General features: G+C 53.5%; 1 protein-coding gene across 7 annotated transcripts in view; it reads left to right on the forward strand.

The window, feature by feature from the left end:
* LOC140918062 (hexosaminidase D) overlaps window positions 1-21,211 on the forward strand; it is a 38,133-nt gene that overhangs the window by 2,580 nt on the left and 14,342 nt on the right. For 2 of the 7 annotated variants that reach the window (XM_078854515.1, XM_073361672.2), the window contains exons 2-6: window positions 6,604-6,721; window positions 16,710-16,806; window positions 17,633-17,870; window positions 18,522-18,631; window positions 19,886-19,973. In XM_078854515.1, coding sequence (XP_078710641.1) covers window positions 16,712-16,806; window positions 17,633-17,870; window positions 18,522-18,631; window positions 19,886-19,973 — 531 coding nt within the window. In that variant the 5' untranslated portion in view covers window positions 6,604-6,721; window positions 16,710-16,711. Of the gene's footprint in view, window positions 1-226; window positions 952-1,655; window positions 2,484-4,959; window positions 5,099-6,603; window positions 6,722-16,596; window positions 16,807-17,469; window positions 17,871-18,521; window positions 18,632-19,885; window positions 19,974-21,211 lie in introns of those variants that run through there. The other 5 variants (XM_073361669.2, XM_073361671.2, XM_073361670.2 and 2 more) reach the window with 5 other exon arrangements.

Here is a 21,211-nt window from a genome sequence, read left to right on the forward strand (position 1 = left end):
TTTAAGTCCTTGTGTCTAGGGTATTTGCATCTGTTATTTCTTGCAGCCCTATTGAAATATTTGGTGTATTTGAAATGTGTGAGTGTTAATAGTGACCCATCAAGGGTCTGAGGGTAGCAGCTGTGTTAGTCTGTATTCGCAAAAAGAAAAGGAGGACTAGTGGCACCTTAGAGACGAACCAGTTTATTTGAGGATGTATCTGATGAAGTGAGCTGTGGCTCACGAAAGCTTATGCTCAAATAAATTGGTTCGTCTCTAAGGTGCCACTAGTCCTCCTTTTCTTTTCATCGAGAGTCTGGTGAGCCTTGTGCGTGGGGTGCCTACGACCAAGCACGGTGACAGACACCTAGAGGGGACTGGTGCATCACAACTCCCATCGTGGGGGACACCTTGCAGCGGAGTCCACTACAGGGTGTTCCATAGCCCCAAGATTTCAAGGGAGAAATTAAGTGAAGAGAATGAATCCTGTGACTTAAACCTTCTTGCCACGCTATTGTTTTCTTGTGTCCCTTGGCAGCTGCAATGCTTTTAGCGCTTCTTGCTTGTGAGTACTTCTTAGCTCAATGCAAAGCCGAGCTGCAAGTTCATGAGATGGTGCATAATTTATAGGAAGACTTGGCCTTTCCCTTGCTGGTTCCATTTCCTTTTTGTAGTAGCAGAACATTTCCCCGTCACTGCAGGTGTTGAAATAAAAGCCCCTGTTTAACTCTCTCTTAAACACTCGCACCCTTGTATAATGCCTTACACCTTCTCTGATCAAAACCCCTAATTTACCTTGATGGTTTGAATCCAGGCTCGTAAATATATTAACCTGAACTGCTTTTCTTGCAATGCCTTGGCAGATGCTGACTGCACAGATGTGCTTTTAATATTCTCCAATAAGAAGACAGTAAAGGGAGGTTTGTGGGAGAGCTTTCAATCTCTGCGTGCCACCATCATTCATCCACCAGGGTGAGAGTTCCCCATAAACCTTGTATTGCTCCAGTTCTTTATTTTCCATTGGCATATACGCACTGCTGAAATTTAGAGCATGCTTTAAATGGGAGCAAAGAATTGATAGCGCAGGCAGTGTTATGATTAACAGCTCTTTTCTTTTAAATCAGAGAGGAGATATTCCAACTTGGGCAAAGCCCAAGGGAAACATTAATTTATCTTGAGGGTGACAAAATATTGAAGGTTTCTTGTTGACTTTAGTGTTTAAACCGTCTATACAAAACCACGATACAGGCAGTACAACATTAACTGAAAATTAAAACTATATTTGGATAAAATACATTTAGTTAAACCCTCTGTGACCTTTGTGTTATTATGAGAGGTGGGCTAATAGTGCCAACACATGTCCACTTTAATATTTTTAATGATTTCATTCTGGCCAGGCTCACGCCCTTTGGGATTTGCTTTCTGCAGATACTCACGTGGTTGAGTTTTACTAGCACAAATGTGTGTCGAAAGCACATTTCAAAATCGTTTGTGCAAAGATTGGTAGAAATTACATTTTACATTCACAAAAAGAAAAGGAGGACTTGTGGCACCTTAGAGACTATCAAATTTATTTGAGCATAAGCTTTCGTGAGCTACAGCTCACTTCATCGGAGGCATTCATGAAAGCTTATGCTCTGATAAATTTGTTAGTCTCTAAGGTGCCACAAGTCCTCCTTTTCTTTTTGCGAATACAGACTAACACGGCTGCTACTCTGAAACCTGTCATTTTACATTCACACACACAAGTATCTGTGCTAGGGCATGCTGCTAGCCTTGGACTCAGGAAACCTCAGTTCAATTTCCTTTGCTGCCACAGATGTCCTGTGTGACCTTGGGCAAGTCACTTAGCTTTCACATTTATTTCAATGGCAGTTAAGCACCTAAATACGTTTGAGGATCTGGGCCTTGGTCTCCCTATGCATCACTCCCCTCTCTGGAAAATGAGCTTTATGTTACTGCTGTGCCCCTCAGGGGGTTGTAAGAGTAAGTACCTTCAAGTTGTGAGATGGTTTGCTACTGGGGGGGCTATATAAAATATCTTAGCTGGAACTGCTTCCACACTCATCCTATCAAAGCAAAGCAGCATGTAAATTATCTCACTAGTCGCAGCTAACCAGCATAGCTCAAATAGCAAAAAATAGTATACAATAAAATAATCATAGCAATCTGCACGTAGAGTAAAAACAAGAAAAGTAAGTCTCTTTCGTTTGAGGATCTTGTGAACTCCTCACAGATACTTCATGCACAGAAAAGGAGGCTAATTCATCATCATATATGTTGTATGTTAAGAATAATTCACTCAGCTCGCAGTATTGCACATATTCATTCATACTGGAATCACAGAATGCTCAAAAAAGGGAGAGTTTAATAGCACCAGCTAGGGAGAAAGTTCATTTGGCAATTGTTATGTAAACTTTCCTTACACAGCTCTGCTGATACGCTTCAGCCCTGCCCTGCGCATCCTCTGCTCTCCAGAAAAGAGATTTGTTGATCAGTTCATGGTGAGCACTGCAGTGGTTTTGTGGTGTGTAGGACTAGGACTGGACTCCGCCAATGCATTTTCACCTGTGGGGTAGACTAGAACTGGAACTTACGTCTCCTGGTGGAAAACGTTTGTGCACCATCCTGCTGGTCAGACCCGATTTAACCATCCATTTCCGTTTCAGGGACTTTATTTGTATGGCAAAGCAGCAGGTGCTGTCAGCACTAATCCAGGGTGCCCATAGCAGGTTTATGCTGTCTCTCCTGTGTTATGGCCCATGGGTGACTCTCTCCCTCAGCAGTGCTGGCTCCTCATGCTCACTGATGCGCCTACCCTCCCTCTCTTGCATTTCTTTGCACAGGGTGACCTTAGAGTCCTGCACTTTGGCAGTCCCCTCACAAATACTCACACCCAGCCACCCCTAATTCCTCATCCGCCTCCCTCTCTCAGGCCATCGGGATGGGGCAGAGACTGAGCTCCCCATCTGCCCTTGCTTGTCAGCGTCACCTCCTCTAGCTTCCCACACCGGAGCCTATGGCGCTTCACAAACTGGTGGTGGATGAGGGGTGCCAAAGGGGGTCTCAGGCAGATTGGGGCGGGGAGAAGGTGGTCCTGGGGAGGGAGATGGCTGGGTCCTTCCTCATGTCAGGTTGCACAAAGTCCTGCAAGGCCCAGCTCCAGCCCTGCCTTTGCCAGTCAGGCAGTAGATGAGCAGGTCTCATGTGTAGCACATGGGGGATGGGGAGGCTAGTGATGGGCTACACATGGCTGCCCCCACCCCCTCCAAGATCTGCACCAGCAAAGGGAACTCAGCGCTGGGCACGTTAAACAGAGTCCTGCAGCGCCCCACCTGCACCAGTGTGCCACAGTGCTGGAGGCACTCGTGCCCCAAAGCCCCCTGCATGCACCCCAATTCCTCCATTCCCTCCCCCCGGCATGCACCATGATACTCCCATATACCTACCCTCCTGGATACCCCATGTAACCCACCCTGTCTGCATTCACCTGATCCCCTCCCCATGCCCATCTATTTCCAGTACCCTGCAGGTACCCGGGTGCCCCACAACCCTATGATGCTCCTGGGTGCCCCCCTGCATGCCTCCTGATACCTCTATATGCACCACCCCCTGCATGCACCCCGCTACCCCCCTAGGCACCACCCCTTGCATGCACCCCGCTACCCCCGTATGCACCACCCCCTGCATGCACCCCGCTACCCCCCTAGGCACCACCCCCTGCATGCACCCCGCTACCCCCATAGGCACCACCCCCTGCATTCACCCCGCTACCCCCGTATGCACCACCCCCTGCATGCACCCCGCTACCCCCCTAGGCACCACCCCCTGCATGCACCCCGCTACCCCCGTATGCACCACCCCCCGCATGCACCCCGCTACCCCCCTAGGCACCACCCCCTGCATGCACCCCGCTAGCCCCCTATGCACCACCCCCTGCATGCACCCCGCTACCCCCGTATGCACCACCCCCTGCATGCACCCCGCTACCCCCCTAGGCACCACCCCCTGCATGCACCCCGCTACCCCCCTAGGCACCACCCCCTGCATGCACCCAGCTACCCCCGTATGCACCACCCCCTGCATGCACCCCGCTACCCCCCTAGGCACCACCCCCTGCATGCACCCAGCTACCCCCGTATGCACCACCCCCCGCATGCACCCCGCTACCCCCCTAGGCACCACCCCCTGCATGCACCCCGCTAGCCCCCTATGCACCACCCCCTGCATGCACCCCGCTACCCCCGTATGCACCACCCCCTGCATGCACCCCGCTACCCCCCTAGGCACCACCCCCTGCATGCACCCAGCTACCCCCGTATGCACCACCCCCCGCATGCACCCCGCTACCCCCCTAGGCACCACCCCCTGCATGCACCCAGCTACCCCCGTATGCACCACCCCCCGCATGCACCCCGCTACCCCCCTAGGCACCACCCCCTGCATGCACCCAGCTACCCCCGTATGCACCACCCCCTGCATGCACCCCGCTACCCCCCTAGGCACCACCCCCTGCATGTACCCAGCTACCCCCGTATGCACCACCCCCTGCATGCACCCCGCTACCCCCGTATGCACCACCCCCTGCATGCACCCCGCTAGCCCCCTATGCACCACCCCCTGCATGCACCCAGCTACCCCCGTATGCACCACCCCCTGCATGCACCCCGCTAGCCCCCTATGCACCACCCCCTGCATGTACCCAGCTACCCCCGTATGCACCACCCCCTGCATGCACCCCGCTACCCCCCTAGGCACCACCCCCTGCATGTACCCAGCTACCCCCGTATGCACCACCCCCTGCATGCACCCCGCTACCCCCCTAGGCACCACCCCCTGCATGCACCCCGCTACCCCCCTAGGCACCACCCCCTGCACCTGCATGCCGGGCCGATCTGCGGGGCTGCCCGCAGCAGCCGGGCTGGGTCCGTGCCCCTTTAAGAGCGGAGCGGGGCTGGGCTGAGCCGGCACGGGGGAGGCTCCGCTGCAGGCTGATGCCGGAGCCTGGGCTGGGAGCCCCGCTCGTTTCCTGCACCAGCTCCGGGCGGGGCTTTGCTGCGGCTCTAGCCAGGCGCTGAGCCCGCAGCTCCCCCCGGCCGGCCCCCCCTGCACCAGCACGGTAGGGGCGGGTTGCATGAGGGCAGGACCCGGCGCCGACCGCCTGGCGGGCCCGGGGGGGTACCGGGCAGGGGGCAAGGGCCCGGAGGGGAGATGGGGCCATGGGGGGCAGAGGGATGGGGCACTGGGGAGATGGGGCCCGGGGGGGTACTGGGCAAGGACCTGGAGGGGAGATGGGGCCATGGGGGGCAGAGGGATGGGGCACTGGGGAGATGGGGCCCGGGGGGGTACTGGGCAAGGACCTGGAGGGGAGATGGGGCCATGGGGGGCAGAGGGATGGGGTACTGGGCAAGGACCTGGAGGGGAGATGGGGCAGGGGCTACTGGGGAGATGGGGCCCGGGGGGGTACTGGGCAAGGACCTGGAGGGGAGATGGGGCCATGGGGGGCAGAGGGATGGGGTACTGGGCAAGGACCTGGAGGGGAGATGGGGCAGGGGCTGCTGGGGAGATGGGGCCCGGGGGGGTACTGGGCAAGGACCTGGAGGGGAGATGGGGCCATGGGGGGCAGAGGGATGGGGTACTGGGCAAGGACCTGGAGGGGAGATGGGGCAGGGGCTACTGGGGAGATGGGGCCCGGGGGGGTACTGGGCAAGGACCTGGAGGGGAGATGGGGCCATGGGGGGCAGAGGGATGGGGTACTGGGCAAGGACCTGGAGGGGAGATGGGGCAGGGGCTGCTGGGGAGATGGGGCCCGGGGGGGTACTGGGCAAGGACCTGGAGGGGAGATGGGGCCATGGGGGGCAGAGGGATGGGGTACTGGGCAAGGACCTGGAGGGGAGATGGGGCAGGGGCTGCTGGGGAGATGGGGCCCGGGGGGGTACTGGGCAAGGACCTGGAGGGGAGATGGGGCAGAGGCTACTGGGGAGATGGGGCTAGGGGGGCAGAGGGGTGGGGCACTGGGGGGTCATCCTGCCACCATCACCATGGCGTCTGAGCACCTAGCACAAGAATATTCTATAACTGATCAAACCCGGCACCTAGCATCCCCCCATGCCTGATCTCCTCCCAGGGCTGGGCTGCTGGTGTCCGCCTCTGCTGGCGGAGGGTTCGTCCCCATTGCCAAATTACGGAGGTGCAAGCCGGCAGGAGGGAGCTCTGTCAGGTCTTTTAATTATTAAACTCAATTCTGGTGCCAATGTACCCTGACCTTGTGAGGCTGCTTCCAGCTGAGTGCAAAACCACTTTGGCTAGATTGCAGTTCATTGCAGGGATGGGGCCCCTCTGGGCCTGTACTGTCTGCCTCTGCTAAGGTGACATTTATTGGACGGTGTGGGGATGTGTGGTTTCACATACTCTCACACTTGCGGGAGAAGAATTGTACATGCCAATAATGGCTGAAGAATTTATTTAAAATGGAACTGCAGACAGACCTCTCAAATGGATGTGCTGCTGTATGAGGCAGCAGAATTCACAAGAATAAAATGGTCATTCTCTGAGTCCAGAGTGCTTTCTGGAGAAGCTGCATTTTCAAATCCATCTGTCTCCTGTTGCTTTTCTTCTGTGCAGGGCACCCTTCTCTGGCTACACCGAATCCTGGGTGGCAGGGCCAGAACACCGATGATCCAGCCAGCCCTTGTCCCACTCCACTGTGTTTTTCAGGGTTCCTCTCATCTGAGCTAGAAAGGTAGGTCGTTGTACATAAATCCCAGCTCCCCAAAAGCAAATTATAAAACAAACTCTTTTCTGTTTGCAACAGCGCGGCGGGGGGCGGGGGGGGTTGAATTGGGGAGGGAGGATTAATGCATCATTTACTGCCATCTCAGACAATTACCCCCGGCTGGATAGCAAGCCATGTATCTAGCTATGTGTAAAGCCATGGTATCTATCCAGAGCACAGCTTGCTATGCCTAGACACTTGCACAAAAACAAAATTAGAAGCTCAGTTTATTATTTTCTTGGGTGTAATTAATTTTCTACATTTAAACTCTCGCCAACTCTATCCTGCAGCTTTGTTGTATTGTTTCCAAAGAACAACATTTAAACTAATGTGTAAAACTGGAGTGGCTGGAAGTGCTGTGTACTTTTTAGGCTGTTTTAGAATTTAGCTCTCAAATTTGAGAAGGGGGAACCTTAAAGCTAGTCTGACCTTCTATCTTCAGAGGCCCTGGGGCTTGCTCTTGAACTCTGAGGATTTGGCTTCAGTAGTATGCCTAGTACTCTCCTAAAAGTACTTCTGTGAGCAGACCATGTCCCTTTAATAAACATAATGCATCCCTAGTGTTCTCATGCCTAGTGAAAGAGACGGGGACATTGACTGACTTGCTGCTGGAAATGAATTTCTTTCCCTGTGTTACTAATAACACTTTTGATAGTTGAAAGTGAAAAATAAAAACATTCATTTGTTGCTGTTTAAGCTCATTGCTTCTTCTTTGTGTGTCTCTGCTAGGACAATAAAACCCAGTTTCCCTTCTGCTGAGCAGGTTCAGTTGCATGTGGCCAAGTGATTGTAAATAGCAGTTTTCAGTGGAATGTTTTAAAATTGTGGAAACGTTTCTATTGGACGGAGAAGGCTGTTGAAATGCTGGGCCACATTTAAGTTGCCAGTGCCCTTTTAATGTATATAAAACACTTCTGCGGTCACATTTGGAAGGTGCTAAAGATGGGTGAAGTATTTCTGGTTTCAGAGTAACAGCCATGTTAGTCTGTATTCGCAAAAAGAACAGGAGGACTTGTGGCACCTTAGAGACTAACCAATTTATTTGCGCATAAGCTTTCGTGAGCTACAGCTCACTTCATCGGATGCATACAGCTTGTCTTTTTAATTCAAGTTAAGCATCCAGACCAGGTACTGGGGACTTTAAAGGTCTGATTCTCTGTCCTCGTGCTTGGTGTGGGAACTGGGGTGCAGTTGTGAAGATGCGTGTTACCATTTAAGCTCTCTGTCCAAGCTGACTGAAAAGCAAAATGAAAACCAACAAGATGATCTGTTTTGAAAGTCTCCATTGCTCGCACTAACTTAGGTACTTATATGGCCCCATTACCCTACTGTCTATCTACCATAGCATGGCTGCAGATGGAGATGAAAGTTCAAATCCAAGCAAATTATTTTTCAGTAAAATTAAAAACAAAATTTAAAACCAAATAAAATGAAAGCCAAATCTCAGTGATCTGATAGCACCTGTCTAAATATTTATAGTTATTCTGGTGAGGCATGGTGGTCCCATGACGGTGCGACTAGTATGGTACGTATTTATGGACTTTCTGAAGTCAGGTGGAATCTGTTTCCCAGTGCTTCAGAATGCTCTGCACCCTGTCTGTGTTAGTTCATTTCCCATTTTAGTTTTTTGGGCATTTCTTTGATTTTCACTTGATGTGTTTCATGTGGTACGATTCTGTTTGTGGTCTGAGCGTGAATTACCACACATTCTTTACACAACACAAGAATCCTTCCTGGTAGTTGTCTTGACTGTGGAGGAAAACGAAGAGGCTTGAGGGGTAGGGTGGCCTCTAGGGGATGGGGCGCTGGTTCTGAGCTTCACAGCACGGTCTAGTCCCTCCTCTGCCACTCACCTGCTGTGACCCCTGGGTAAATCACTTCCTCTTTCTCTGCTTCTTTCGCCTCCCACCCTCATCTTGTCTCTGCTGTAAGCTGTGTGGGGAAGGGACTCTCACTATGTGTATGTCAGTGCCTAGCAGAGACCCAATCTCGGTTGGGGCCTCTTGGCACCACCATAAGAGACACATTAAATAAGAGCAGTGGGTGCATGGCTATGAGAGGAATTAACTTAACTTTGTATTTGCTTTTCTTTTTTTTAATTGTAACCAACCTGGCTTCTCACAAGGGAGTTTGCTTAGCTTGCAGAAAAACACTGTGACCAGAGATCCCTGGAGAAATTCCTAATGTCTGGTTGAGGACTTGATCAGATGAAGAGCCTTGATGTCTAATTACATCTGTTTAGATCAGGGCCCTAGACTTCCTGCTAACGTACTTGGTATCTGAGAGACAAGATAGGTGAGATGATATCTTTTACAGAGCCAGCTTCTGTTGGTGAAGTCTGAGAAACAAAAAGAAAAGGAGGACTTATGGCACCTTCGAGACTAACCAATTTATTTGAGCATAAGCTTTCGTGAGCTACAGCTCCAATGAAGTGAGCTAGTCTCTAAGGTGCCACAAGTACTCCTTTTCCTTTTGCGAATACAGACTAACAGGGCTGCTACTCTGAGAGACGAGATTTTGAGATTACACAGAGCTCTTCCTCAGATCTCACTGGAGGGATGTTAATGGGCCACTTTACCTTGAATGGTCCCTTGAACTATGTGTTAACTACTTATGCTTAAAGCTATGTTTTAATCACCAGTATGTTTAGTTTCAGAGTAGCAGCCTCCTTAGTCTGTATTGGTAACATGACCAAACGTAGTGAGGTCCATCCCTCTTCCCAGAGTCTCCATGCACGCTGCTGTTTTCTGCTTTTGCTGCCTGTTCACTTTCACTTCCAGTGTTCCTGGTGAACACTGGCAGGACTTGGAGGGGCATGCACTGCCAGCAGAGCAGAGGGCTGCGTATAGGCACAGGGCTGCCAGCTGCACAACGTGAACAAGTGGACAAGAATCGACAACAATATTTTCTTCGCTTTCTTTCGGTGCGTCCTGTTTAGAGGTGCTCATAATAACGGCAGGTACAGTCAGTAGCTATGGAAGGGTGGATGATTTTTAAGTTTTTGCTTCTCTAAGAAATAAAGCAACTGAGCTGCATGCTGGCTAGAACCATCTTCCATGCTGTGAGCCTTCAGAATTACGCGTGCTTCCCGTGTGTCTAGGCCAACGCTACCAGCTGAGCCCTATTATCACGTGGCAACAGCAACAGGACAAAACGAGCTCCTCGGAATAGGAATGGTGACAGACTTCAGCAAAGAAGTCTCGGTTTCCTTTTTAACCTTCTTAGGGCAATATTTTTAGCTCAGCCACAACATCTAGCCCCAGGCCCGTTATTCCCACTGCAGGATGTGGACCTAGCAATCACTATTCCTGTTGCCATTAGCACAGCACTTGCTTTGATGACTAACAGAAATGTTAACACTTAACAGACCTCAGGACCTTTCCAAGGCAAATGCCTCCTCTCAGTGGCTTCTGCAGGGTGGTTTCCACTGAAATCCTGGTCCGGGCTGTCTGTACAGAGTGTGAAAGACCTTCCTGCTGAGAGGTACTGGAGACGGATTAAGCTCCACCCTTGTGCCAGGGAATCAATCCAGGAAGCTCATGAAAGCTCCAGGTAGCTCACGAAAGCTTATGCTCAAATAAATTGGTTAGTCTCTAAGGTGCCACAAGTACTCCTTTTCTTTTTGCAAATACAGACTAACACGGCTGTTACTCTGAATCCAGGAAGAATCTCTCTCTCCTCCTTCCAACCTGCCTCCCCTCCTCTCAGTGGAGCTCTCTTGGTTCTGCAGACTGTAGCTGTGCTGACTAGCTCCCCAAACAGCCAATTAACTCGGTAACTCTCCAGGGGCGCCCGGGAATAGCCATGTCCTCAGCCAGCCGGGTGCTCTCATCTCTTTCCTATCTCTTAGCTGCTTGTCTCCTTGCTAGTGCTGCAGGAAAGCACAGTATCCCCAAGAGCAGGTGGCTGCATGAGAGGAAAGTGGTACCCATCGGGGTTCATTGGCATCACTGCCCTTCCCGCCCAGAGAGAGTCGCTGTTCCAAGAACTGGAGAGCATCTGCCAATAAATCTCTTGTCTCAGGACAGCTTGAGGCTAGTGACTAGGCTGTTAATGGGCACCTGTGCACTGTGGTGATGAGCACAGTGTAAAAGCCTAAGCGGTGAGCATGTTGTCTAGGACCGTGTCCATGCCAGGCCCAGCAGTGTGGTGGCACTCGTGGATCAGGACGGATGGCATTAGAGGGGTGAATGAGCTGCAGGCTAATCGTGCTGTGCTGAGGAACCATAGCTCCTGTTGCTCAGCGCCTCTGAGTGTTGGTCTGTGTGTGACCGGACCTGCAGCCCTTCATCCTGCTGAGCTGAACGGGAACTTTGCCTGTGTGAGGATGGCAGGATTTGGCCTGATGTACTGAGCAGCTTGTTCCCAGCCCCGTGACGCTCTCCGTGGTTCTATTTCCCTCCCCCCCCCACCCCGTTTGTCTGATCTGTTGGATCTTTGAGTTCTTTGAGGCAGGGACTGTCTCACCATAAATGGAGAGCCCCTAGCACAATGGGGCCCTGATCCCCCTCCAGGGCGTCTAGGCAATAGAACTACTAAGTTCTATTAAGTAGTGGGGATAAAAACACATGAGTTATGTTGGCCCTACAGCCACTTCACACGGCTCCTAACCATCCTACTGTAGGCCCAGCCCAGCCGTTTGTCACCTAGATTTCTTTCTTCACTCCGCTGGGCTGTCTTCTTTGCCACGTCTCTGATCTGAGAAGGGAAGGGATTTGGGCAGCTGAGGCAATAATGGCTACAAAGGCTTTTACCGTGTCCTTCCTTATTGACAAGACTGTTGTTGACGTAACCTAGCACAACCCAGTTCCAGTTTCTCCTATGGCTCCTGCAGCCTGTATCTCCAAGTGCTCTAGAGTAAAATAGCTCTAAGGGCCCCACGCTGAGTGTCCATCTCCCTTTGGGGGTTTTGGTTTTTGTTTTTTTTTTTTTGAGGAGGGTTGCAGGCAAGTGATTTGCATCTCTGCAGGTAAGGCCCTAAGTTAAAGAACAGCTCATAGAGGGAGAGGAGGAAAAAGAGAGATGAATAACAAAGAGAAGCCTGATTTCAGAGTAGCAGCCGTGTTAGTCTGTATTCGCAAAAAGAAAAGGAGTACTTGTGGCACCTTAGAGATTAACCAATTTATTTGAGCATAAGCTTTCGTGAGCTACAGCTCACTTCTGTTTCCTTGTGACTGGAGAAAAGGAGTGAGCACATCCAGTTATACTGAATTTTGGTAAGCGCTCGCATGCTGTAGCAATGGCTGCTGTACAAGAACCCAGACAGAAATGGGGAAGAAAAGAAGAGAAGGTCAGGCGTTGGACTGGAGAAGGCTCTCTTACCAAGAGCAGTAGGTTACATGAGGAGCAGCCGAGAGACTGCTGTTTCATGAGTGGGGTGGGATTGGGGCAAGTCCAGGAGGATTTTTAAGACTGAAGAGAACAATTTTGAGAAGGATCTTGGGATTGTTGTGGGGCTTGTTTCTGGCTCACTAATTTCAGTCATGATTTCAGTCACTGACTTTAATCATGACTGAAATTAGCGAGCCAGAAACCTTGATTTTTTTTTAAAATAATTGAATTTAATCTTGTTTTGCATTTGTACTTTAGTTATTCCTAAAGAAAAATTAATTCTTAGTGATTGGTATAACAATTAAAACATTGACTTGCAACCAAATATAGTCTTTACACTAAAAGTGGTTCTTTTTGCTAACTAGGCAGATACACTCAGTGGTTTTCAACCTCTTTTTTTTTTTTTTTTTTCATTTGCGGTGAAAATTTCAAAAATGGCGGCATAGACCCCTTTAAAAACCTTAGGCAGAGTCTGTGGAGCCTCAGGGATCGGCAGACCCCAGGTTGAAATCCACAGCACTGTCTGTACACAATTATTTAAGCTATTCTATAGCTCAGCGTACACTTATTCAGATTTTTAACTTCTGTGTTTTGTTTTGGTTTTTTTAGTGTGTTAGAAAATGACAAATAATTATTTTACTGGATTGGGGTGTTTGTTTTTATTTGGGATTTATGTTAAGATGCCTTAGGATGGTAACCAGAATTAAATTACAAATATAAAACAACAGCATTTTGAAACGGTCTTTATTAGTTAAATGAAACTTCCTTAAATGTGCTGCATACATAAGAAAAAGGCTTCTTGAAAACTGCTTTTGCATTTTAAACTGACTGATTAAACCAAGGAAGTGTTTCTGATCACTCTCCTGTCTGTTCTCTATCGGCCAGATTCTCAAAGGTATTTAGGCCCCTAAAGATGCAAGTAGGTGTTTTTGAAAATCCCAGTAGGGCGCTAGCTGCATCTGTAGAAGCCTAAATACCTTTGAGAATCTGGCTCCATGTCCGGGCAGTGGTATTAATTTGGGGGATGTGCAGGTGCAAATGCGCTCGCCCGCCCTAGTTGCTGCGGAGCGTATTTTAGAACACGGCCCTGGAGTCGGTGTTGGGGGTGCAGGCTGGGAGGGCCCCAGCAGCGCATGGCTGGCGTGGCTCAGTGGTGTGATGCCAGGACTGTGTACTCGGTTCCAGGGCTGGGCCAGCTTGTTTAAACATCCTCCAAGCAGAGGCTGAGTCAGGGAGGTGTGTTTCCTGTTAGGCTGTAGGCCTAGGTGGAGTGGGTCCAGGTTCTCCAGCGAAGGGCAGGGTGTTGGGTGCCCACGCCAGGTGCACTCTGATCTGAGGGTGGGCTCGGGGGAGGCGTCCCTGCACGGTGGCCAGCCCGCATTCCATCCTGCACCCCCTGGTAACCTCATTGCTCCCTAGGGGAGCATGCCCCCCAGTGTGAAACCCAGTGCAGTTGTGTGTCCGTGCTGGGCACATTGTGTGTAGCAGCCCTAACCGCTTCACCACAGACTTGGGTTTATTGAGCTGAGCATCCTGCAGGTTCCTGGTACATCTTGTAGCTCATCTCTTGTCACACACCTAGAAAGAAATACACAGTGAGGGGCTGTTTTCTCTGAATCCCCGTCTGGGTTTTACGCTGTGTGCCCCATCGTGTCACGCACACAGACCTAGAGCGGAGAGCCATTTCTCTCAGCGTGTGTTGTATGTGTCTGCACAGTGCTAATCCACAGCAGCTTCTAGCTGCAATGAAGAGGTGCTCCTTCCTTGTACGGGGCATGACCTCAGCTATGCAGAGAGAATGCCTAACCCTTGGCTTCAGCAATTCAGAAAGCCAGTTCTGGGTGCTACGCCTAGAAGTGGCACAATACACGCGGCACCTGCTCAAAGGTTGGTTGCATATTGGCGACAAGCTGAGGTTTTAACAAAGCAGAAAGAATTGACACACCCTCTGCCTAAAGAAACGTAGCCACAGAGCCGCACTGGGCCACCACGAGAGCAAAAGCCGTCTGTCTGGTCTGTTTCTGGGGCTAGCAGGACAGCACAGCCTGCCTGGAAGCAAGGCAGGATAAGGGATTTATGAAACACTGCCAAGTACGATGAGCAAGCTCCTGTACAAGGAGAGATTAACACAAGTGGGATTATTTCTGGCCTGATCCGGTGAAGCTTTCCTCAGGCGATAGGTCAGGGTGAAATCGTTAGGGCTGCTCCATGAGTACGGGACTGCACAGTTGGTCCCTTAGCTTGTAAAAGGGGGAAATCTGAGCTGGGGCGAGGGGTCTGAAATAACAGATGTGCCAGTGAAGGCAGGTGGTCTGCTCTTTGCTTCTGTTTTGTGGTCCTCCTGTTTCCTCCTCTGTGGCTGGAGCTAAACTTCTCTGCACACCTCTCCCTGTCTCCGGTCCCAGCCTCGTTTGGCACTGTTCAAGCTTCTCGTGTGTCTGAGAACCTTTGCTTGTGTTTTCTAACTGGCCTCTCTTTCGCTGGTGCAGGGACGTTCTCCCTCACGCTGGCTCCCTCAGTCCCTGGACAGGTTAACCCAATGAAATGTGCTCCCTATGCCAGGATGGCTGCTTTTTAAACCTGCCCTGGCGCTGTTGGCCTCCCCCAAGCTCAGACGCAGCTTTTCCTGCCAGTTGCCACCTGTGTTGTCCAGGTAAAATCCATCGCCTTGTGCAAGGGTGGCCAACCCGACCCTGAGAAGGAGCCAGAATTTACCAATGTACGTTGCCAAAGAGCCCCAGTAATACGTCAGCAGCCCCCCATTAGCTCCCCACGCCTCCCAGTCAGCTGTTCCGTGGCGTGCAGGAGGCTCTGGGAGGGAGAGGGGGAGGAGCGAAGGCATGGCAGGCTCAGGGGAGGGGGCGGGAAGGGGTGGAGTGGGGGAAGGGTCTGTGGCAGAGCCAGGGGTTGGGCAGTGAGCGCCCCCCGGCACATTGGAAAGTTGGCGCCTGTAGCCCCAGCCCCGGAGTAGGGGCCTAGACAAGGAGCCGCAGATTAACTTCTGAAGAGCCGCGTGTGGCTCCGGAGCCCCAGGTTGGCCACCCCAGCCTTGTGGTTTGCAGTAAATCTTCTGCTAACTAACGCGCTCCTCTAACAATGCCGTGTGTCTGGGTTAAACCCAGGAGCACCAGAGAACCTGGTGGACTGTCCCTGGTGTGTCCTGTGGAGCTGGCCGGCTCCGGGCAGGGGACAGCAGGGGTGCAAAATGAAACTGCTGCTCTGATCTGCTCCCAGCAGCAGGTGCTTTGCTCCCTCCACCCCAATAATGATCTTATAAGAGCATAACCTAGCTCTTGTTTCACAGACCTCAGCCTGCTTCCCAAAATCCTTATCCCCGCTGTACAGATAGGGAAATTGAGGCACAGGGCCGGGACATAACTTGCCCAAGGCCATCCAGCAGGCCAGAGCTCTACCCAGTAGGAAACATTACCTTGAGGTCCCATCCCCCCCCCCAAAAAAAACAGTATTCAACTCCCAGCATCTGCAGCTATCTCACTGCTTCCCCACCCACTTGTCACTCCGGTCAAGTCCTTGCCTAATTTAGGTTGCGACCCCTCGGGTCAGCGGTGGTACCATTCTGTTTGCCTGGACTCTGATTTGCACCCCAATAGCACTAGTTTAATGACCGCATGGTATTGGACCTCGCCAACCCCTCGGCTGCTCCTCGGGGCGGGGACCCGTCTCCTCCACAGTGTCTCAGGGCCGTTGCTGAGTAACAGCCAGGAACGTTGGCCTCAAACGTTCGCTTTGTACTGCAGCCAAGACACAGGTGCTATCTCAGAACAGAGCCAGGTCCCTGCCTGAAGGAGCTGGCAACCCAGCTCCAACACCACCACCACCACCCCCGGGCAGGCCGGGGAGGGTCTTGCCGGCAGTTGGTGAGCTCCTGTGGGCAAGGCTTGGACTTTCTTGCCTTGCAATAGCACCGGGAGTCGTCCCCCGTCCCCCCCGTTGTGCAGGCCGCTCTGCAGCTGCATGGTGAGAGACTGTCCGTGCTCCAGAGAGTTTGCTGACAACAGCCACAAAGATGAGCAGGGGAATGGTGTGTGGAGGGATGAAGTGACTCCCCAGGTCCCAGCTCATGTCATATGGGCCTGAGCGCAAGAGATGGGGGGGGAATTATTCTCCCCAGTTTCCAGAGTGGGAACTGAGGCTCGGAGAGGTGATCCGACACGAATGGAACCCAGCTCTCCTGAGCCCCAGGCCGGTGCCCAAACCATAAGGCCGTCCTCCCTCTGCATTGCACAGGTGGAGCAGAACCACACTTGGGATGTCCGTGCATCGGCTGAGGTAGCCTTGCCAGGTAGGAGCCGGCCAGCCAGCAGGGTCCCTTGTGAAGGTGTCTCTCTCGTGCGTATAGCGTGTACCTGGGTGTCTCTTCCATCCCACCCCCGGAGTAACGCCGTGAGTCGGTGGTTAGGGTCTGTTCGGCTGGACACGCTTCTGTCCTGCTCGCTCGCAGCAGCACTTCACAGCTGTGCGTTGGCTTCCGTGGCCTGAGCTCTGCCTCCTCCCCGGGTGTGAAAAGCAGGTCCTGGCCGCAGGTGGAGGTTTTATCAGCGTTTATCAGCTGCCTGCTCTACATCCTGCTCTGCAGCGCCTCCCGCCCCCCTTTGCCTTGCAGACATGTCCTTCCCACGGAACCAGAAGCTGAACCTCCTGCGCCTCACCGTGCTCTTGATTGTGGCTTTAGCTGGTATCAAATTTATCTTCCGAGACAGGTAAGACGCTTGTCCACAGCCAGGCTGCCCACGGAGCCCGGGGTAGTGCTGGGGCCAGTCCCCTGGTGCTTGGAGCTGAGTTCTGTCTGTCCGGCCCCAAGGCAGCTCCTTAGCTGAGCTAGCCTTGGTATGCCCTCACCCCGTCTCTCTCGAGCGCTGCACTGGCATGGCCAGCTGAGCCTGCCACACGCCTCTGGATTTGTAACCAAACGGTGGGGACTGGGATCTTACTGCTGCTCCCCGGCTTCTCTCGCTGGGTGCTGGAGTGTCCTGGGTTCCCATTGCTGGGCCAGCTCTCCCCAGAGCGTACAGACCTGTAGATGGGGAGGCGGGTCCCAGTGACAGAGAGCTGCGTCTTCCCCACTCTGCCCCCAGCCGACGTCCCAGTCTGCCGGTGACAGCAGGCACTGGACACTGTGACCCATTCCCAGGTGGCCTCTATGGGACTCTCCTGCAGAGCACACGCTGGAGGGCACAGCCGCAGGGCAGTAGGTTGGACTGTTCAGCTCAGATACCCTCCAGGGCCAGCAGCTGTTCTTGGGGGCGGTGGGGCTGGAGCGGGGCACACCCCCTTTGGCTTAGGCATGGGGAACTGTGTGACTCCAGGAGCGGGTGGAAGGTGCGCTCACAGCCCTGGAGGCTGATGTCCCTGCCCGTCTCCAGAGCAGATGCTGGTGGGCTTTCCCCCACACCTTCTGTCCTAGCAGAGCCCCCAGGGGCTGGGAGGGGAAGTCAGTGCCTGGGGCCACTCTGCTGAAGCTGCCCACAAGGGAGCCGGTGCGTCAGGACGCTGAAAGTTTCCAGCGGCTCTGTTCTGCACGCGCAGTGTTACCCTGGATTTGCACAAGCACATCAGCAAGGACAATGACTTCTGGGGAAAGGCTGGAGAGGAAAAGGAGGAGGCCAACCCCCACAACCAGGCCTTAGAGCTCTCGGTGGTGAAGATAATGGGTCCAAAGGAAGACACCAAAAAGCAGCTCTCCATGGACTTCAGCACCACAGAGATGAGGCTTGTCCACCTGGACCTGAAAGGAGCCGCGCCCAAGGTCTCCTACTTGGAACAGGTGAGCAGCAGAGGGTTCTGGGATGACACTTGTTCCCTCTCTCCTGCCCTGTCCCTGTCCTGCTGGGCTGCAGGTGGACATCCCACTTGTTACAAGCAGGTCCTGTGGGCGCCAGAGTTCAGCCACTGGCTTCCAGTGCTCGCAGAGAGCACGGGGCACCTTCCTGCCCTGGTCGCGTGAGCCACTCTCGGCTCCGTGGTGGGAAGGGAAAGGAAGAGCTGGCTTTGGAACTGCCTGAGTGTGGGATGTTGCCCACTGGCCAGGGATCTCACACACTCCCCTCAGAGGGACGTAACAGAATCCCGTGGCCGCAGTTCAGAGTGAGAGACACCTATGGTAGGTAGCCCGGGAGCTCTGACTCCTTTTGCTGCCCTTGTGCTTGCCTGGAACCCATGCAGCCTGGCAAGGAGCTCTGCTGAGGCGGGTTTCTAGCCAGGCAAGGCCATGGGCTCTTCTGGTGCTATTGAGCCTGGCTCAATGAAAGCCAGGGGAATTGCACCCATAGACACCCAGGCTCAGTCTGACCTGTGGTCTCTGGCCAGGAGACTGATTGGCGAGCTTTCCGTTTTCCCCCCCCCCCCCTCGACCCCCGCTATGCTCTCCAGCCCCAGAAGGTTGGCTCATTGCCTTGGGCATTTGCTCTCCTTGCAGGTGTTTCCGCTGCTTTCCAAACTTGGTGCAAATGGAATCCTGGTCGAGTACGAAGACATGTTTCCCTTTAAGGGTGAGCTTGAAACCCTCAAGTCTTCATACGCTTATAGGTAAGGTGTTGCAATGGGCACGAGTGAACCGCAGCGCTTTTCCACATGGCGGCGGGGGGGCTGGAGGTGACAAAGGAGGAAGCATTTGGCTGTGTGTGTTGGCTAGGTATCCAAAAGTAACGTGACCCACTTGATGCCGGAGGGTCTGCAAGTCTGGGCATGGCCCTGCTGGAACAGCCCTCGATAAGAGCCCGCTGCCTGCCGCAGTTCTGAGCCCTCTGGCTGTGCCCGCCGTTGGAGCAGCCTCCATGTCTGTTCTTACAGTGTCAGTGTTTGGATCCCAATTTGCATTCCCAGTGTCTCTCCACATGGAAAAGCAGTGAGCCAATGAGCAGGGAGTGACTCTGAGCTGCACCACTGTAACTGTGCCACTCTGGGGACGCGCATGGGTTTCCTGCGCTAATGTGCAGCGCTCTGAATGTGGGTGTGTAGTGGGGCAGCCGCCCGCTCTGGCAGAACGGGTTAAAAGCAGCCCTGGAGAGGGCTGCGGCTAGGATAAAAGGAGTGAGAGCAGCTGAGGGAGTGGCTGACCACAGCTGGCCCTGATAAGAGGGCTGTGGGCCAGGAGCTGAAGGAGTCTCACGCTAGCCCTGGAGTGGGAAGGGCTGGCTGCCTGGGAGCAAGGTACCTGAAGCAGAGCAGAACAGTGCTGGGGAAGGGCAAAGGAAGTTGGGATCTCCAGCCTGGTGGACTCAGGCTGCAGGCCTTGGTGAAGGTACTGGGCCTACAGCGGTGCAGCCTGGGGATAGGCAGAGGCAACTGGTCCAACCCCCTTGCCAATGATGAGTGGCCATGACAGTGCGGTCTGCCCCAGTGAAAGGGGGCTAGATCTTGACTGGCAGTAGCCACTGAGGCAAGGTGGGCTTAGAGGGTTGGGGGTTCCCCTGGGAGGGGAGACCCAGAGCGTCAGGGCACGGTGGTGGGGCAGCATCCCAAGGCATGGGGCACTGGGGTCCGGGAGGGACACGGGGCCTGAGGCAGGAGAGACACTAGCCAGCAGAGGGCGCTCCGGAGCTGAGCTAATTCCCAAGACGACCAGCAGGAAGCGCCGCGGCGGTGAGTCGTCGCTCTGCTACAGGGAGTACCAGGCTCCTCCTGTCTGTCGCACAGCCGTTAACACCGCCAGTGCCCTGAGCCAGATTTAACACTCGGGCGTCGGCGTGTCTGGGAGCCTGCGAATGGCCTGAGTTTGCCAACCAGCACCTGCAAAACGCAAAGCCCTCTGACCTGCCGATTGTCCCTGTCGCCCTGCAGCGAAGATGACATCGAGAAGATCCAGCGGCTAGCGGCGCTCAATAAGCTGGAGGTGGTTCCCCTGGTGCAGACCTTTGGGCATGTGGAGGTAGGCGTCAATCTCTGCGCGAGTCGGCCCTTCCGTAGGGGCGGGCTGAGAGCAGCTGCTCCTGGCCCGGAGGGTGAAAGGCATGTCGATCTCTGTGCGAGTCAGCCCTTCCGTAGGGGCGGGCTGAGAGCAGCTGCTCCTGGCCCGGAGGGTGAAAGGCATGTCCTGCCATCCAGATGGCTCCAACCGCCTCCCAGAAGTGGGGTGGATCCAGGTGCCGACATGGCTGGTACCAAACACTGCATAGAGCTGAATCTCTCTCCTCTCTCCCCATCAAGCAGGCCTGGTGGTGCACAGACATGGCCCCACCCTGGAGCTCTCCCCAGAAAAGCTCTGTTCTTTTCTGGCTTAAACCAGGCTCACCCAGGTGTTACTGTGTGGCTTTAACAATTATTGCACACCCTGAATGGCTTAGCTCTGGATGTAGACCTGTTCCAGCAGTAGATGAGGGTGGGGAAGGCCTGTGATGGGACCTGCTTAGGAGGGCACTCTCCTCGGGATTGTTCGTGCAGGGTTTTGTTTATGGTGTTTGCAGCTCTCCGTCTTTCAGGGAGCCAGGGGAGTTCTTGGCGCTCGCAGACTAGTGGTTACTCTCCCTTTGTCAGGGGGAGGCAGGGTGACAGTCCATTGCCCTTCTTGATTGGAAGCATTTAAAGGGCGCTAGATATAGATTGGGTTTTTTTGGGCTCTGAACGGGCAAACGTCTCCCTGACCGCGGGGACCGGGTGTCATTCTAAGTCTGAAGCACCATGCCCACCTGTGGGGCTAGGAACCCACTTGTAGAACAGAGCCACTCAAGCCAGCATCACACCAGAGTGACCTCCTGTGAGGACCAGGGTCTGAGAGACACCGAGTGCTCCGGTCTCCCATGCAATGCCCGTTGGCTGAGCTTAGGCACTGAGCCAGGGGCTGTTTCTGTGACTGCTGGGTTTCCGTCACAAGTGTCTGGCTCCCCTCTCTGTTGTTGAGTGAGGAATCTGCTTCTCCTGAGGGTGTCTCAGTCTCTCTTCTCACCCTGCCACCTCAGTCTCCTCAACCCAACAAGGTGGCATTGGTCTCTGCCCCCAAACTGGGAGGTAGCTGTATGCTGGCTTTCCTCCAAGGCAAGGAGGCAGCTTCCTCTCTGTCTTGTGCCCCCCTGGGGCAAGGAGGGAGCTGGCAAGGATGCCAGCCATGGGTCCAGCTTGGCTCCACTGCCACATCACTCGTTCGTAAACAACTGGTATTTGCACAGGTCT

The sequence above is a fragment of the Lepidochelys kempii genome, chromosome 10, assembly GCF_965140285.1.
Source record: "Lepidochelys kempii isolate rLepKem1 chromosome 10, rLepKem1.hap1, whole genome shotgun sequence".
In the NCBI taxonomy this organism is placed as follows: Eukaryota; Metazoa; Chordata; order Testudines; family Cheloniidae; genus Lepidochelys; species Lepidochelys kempii.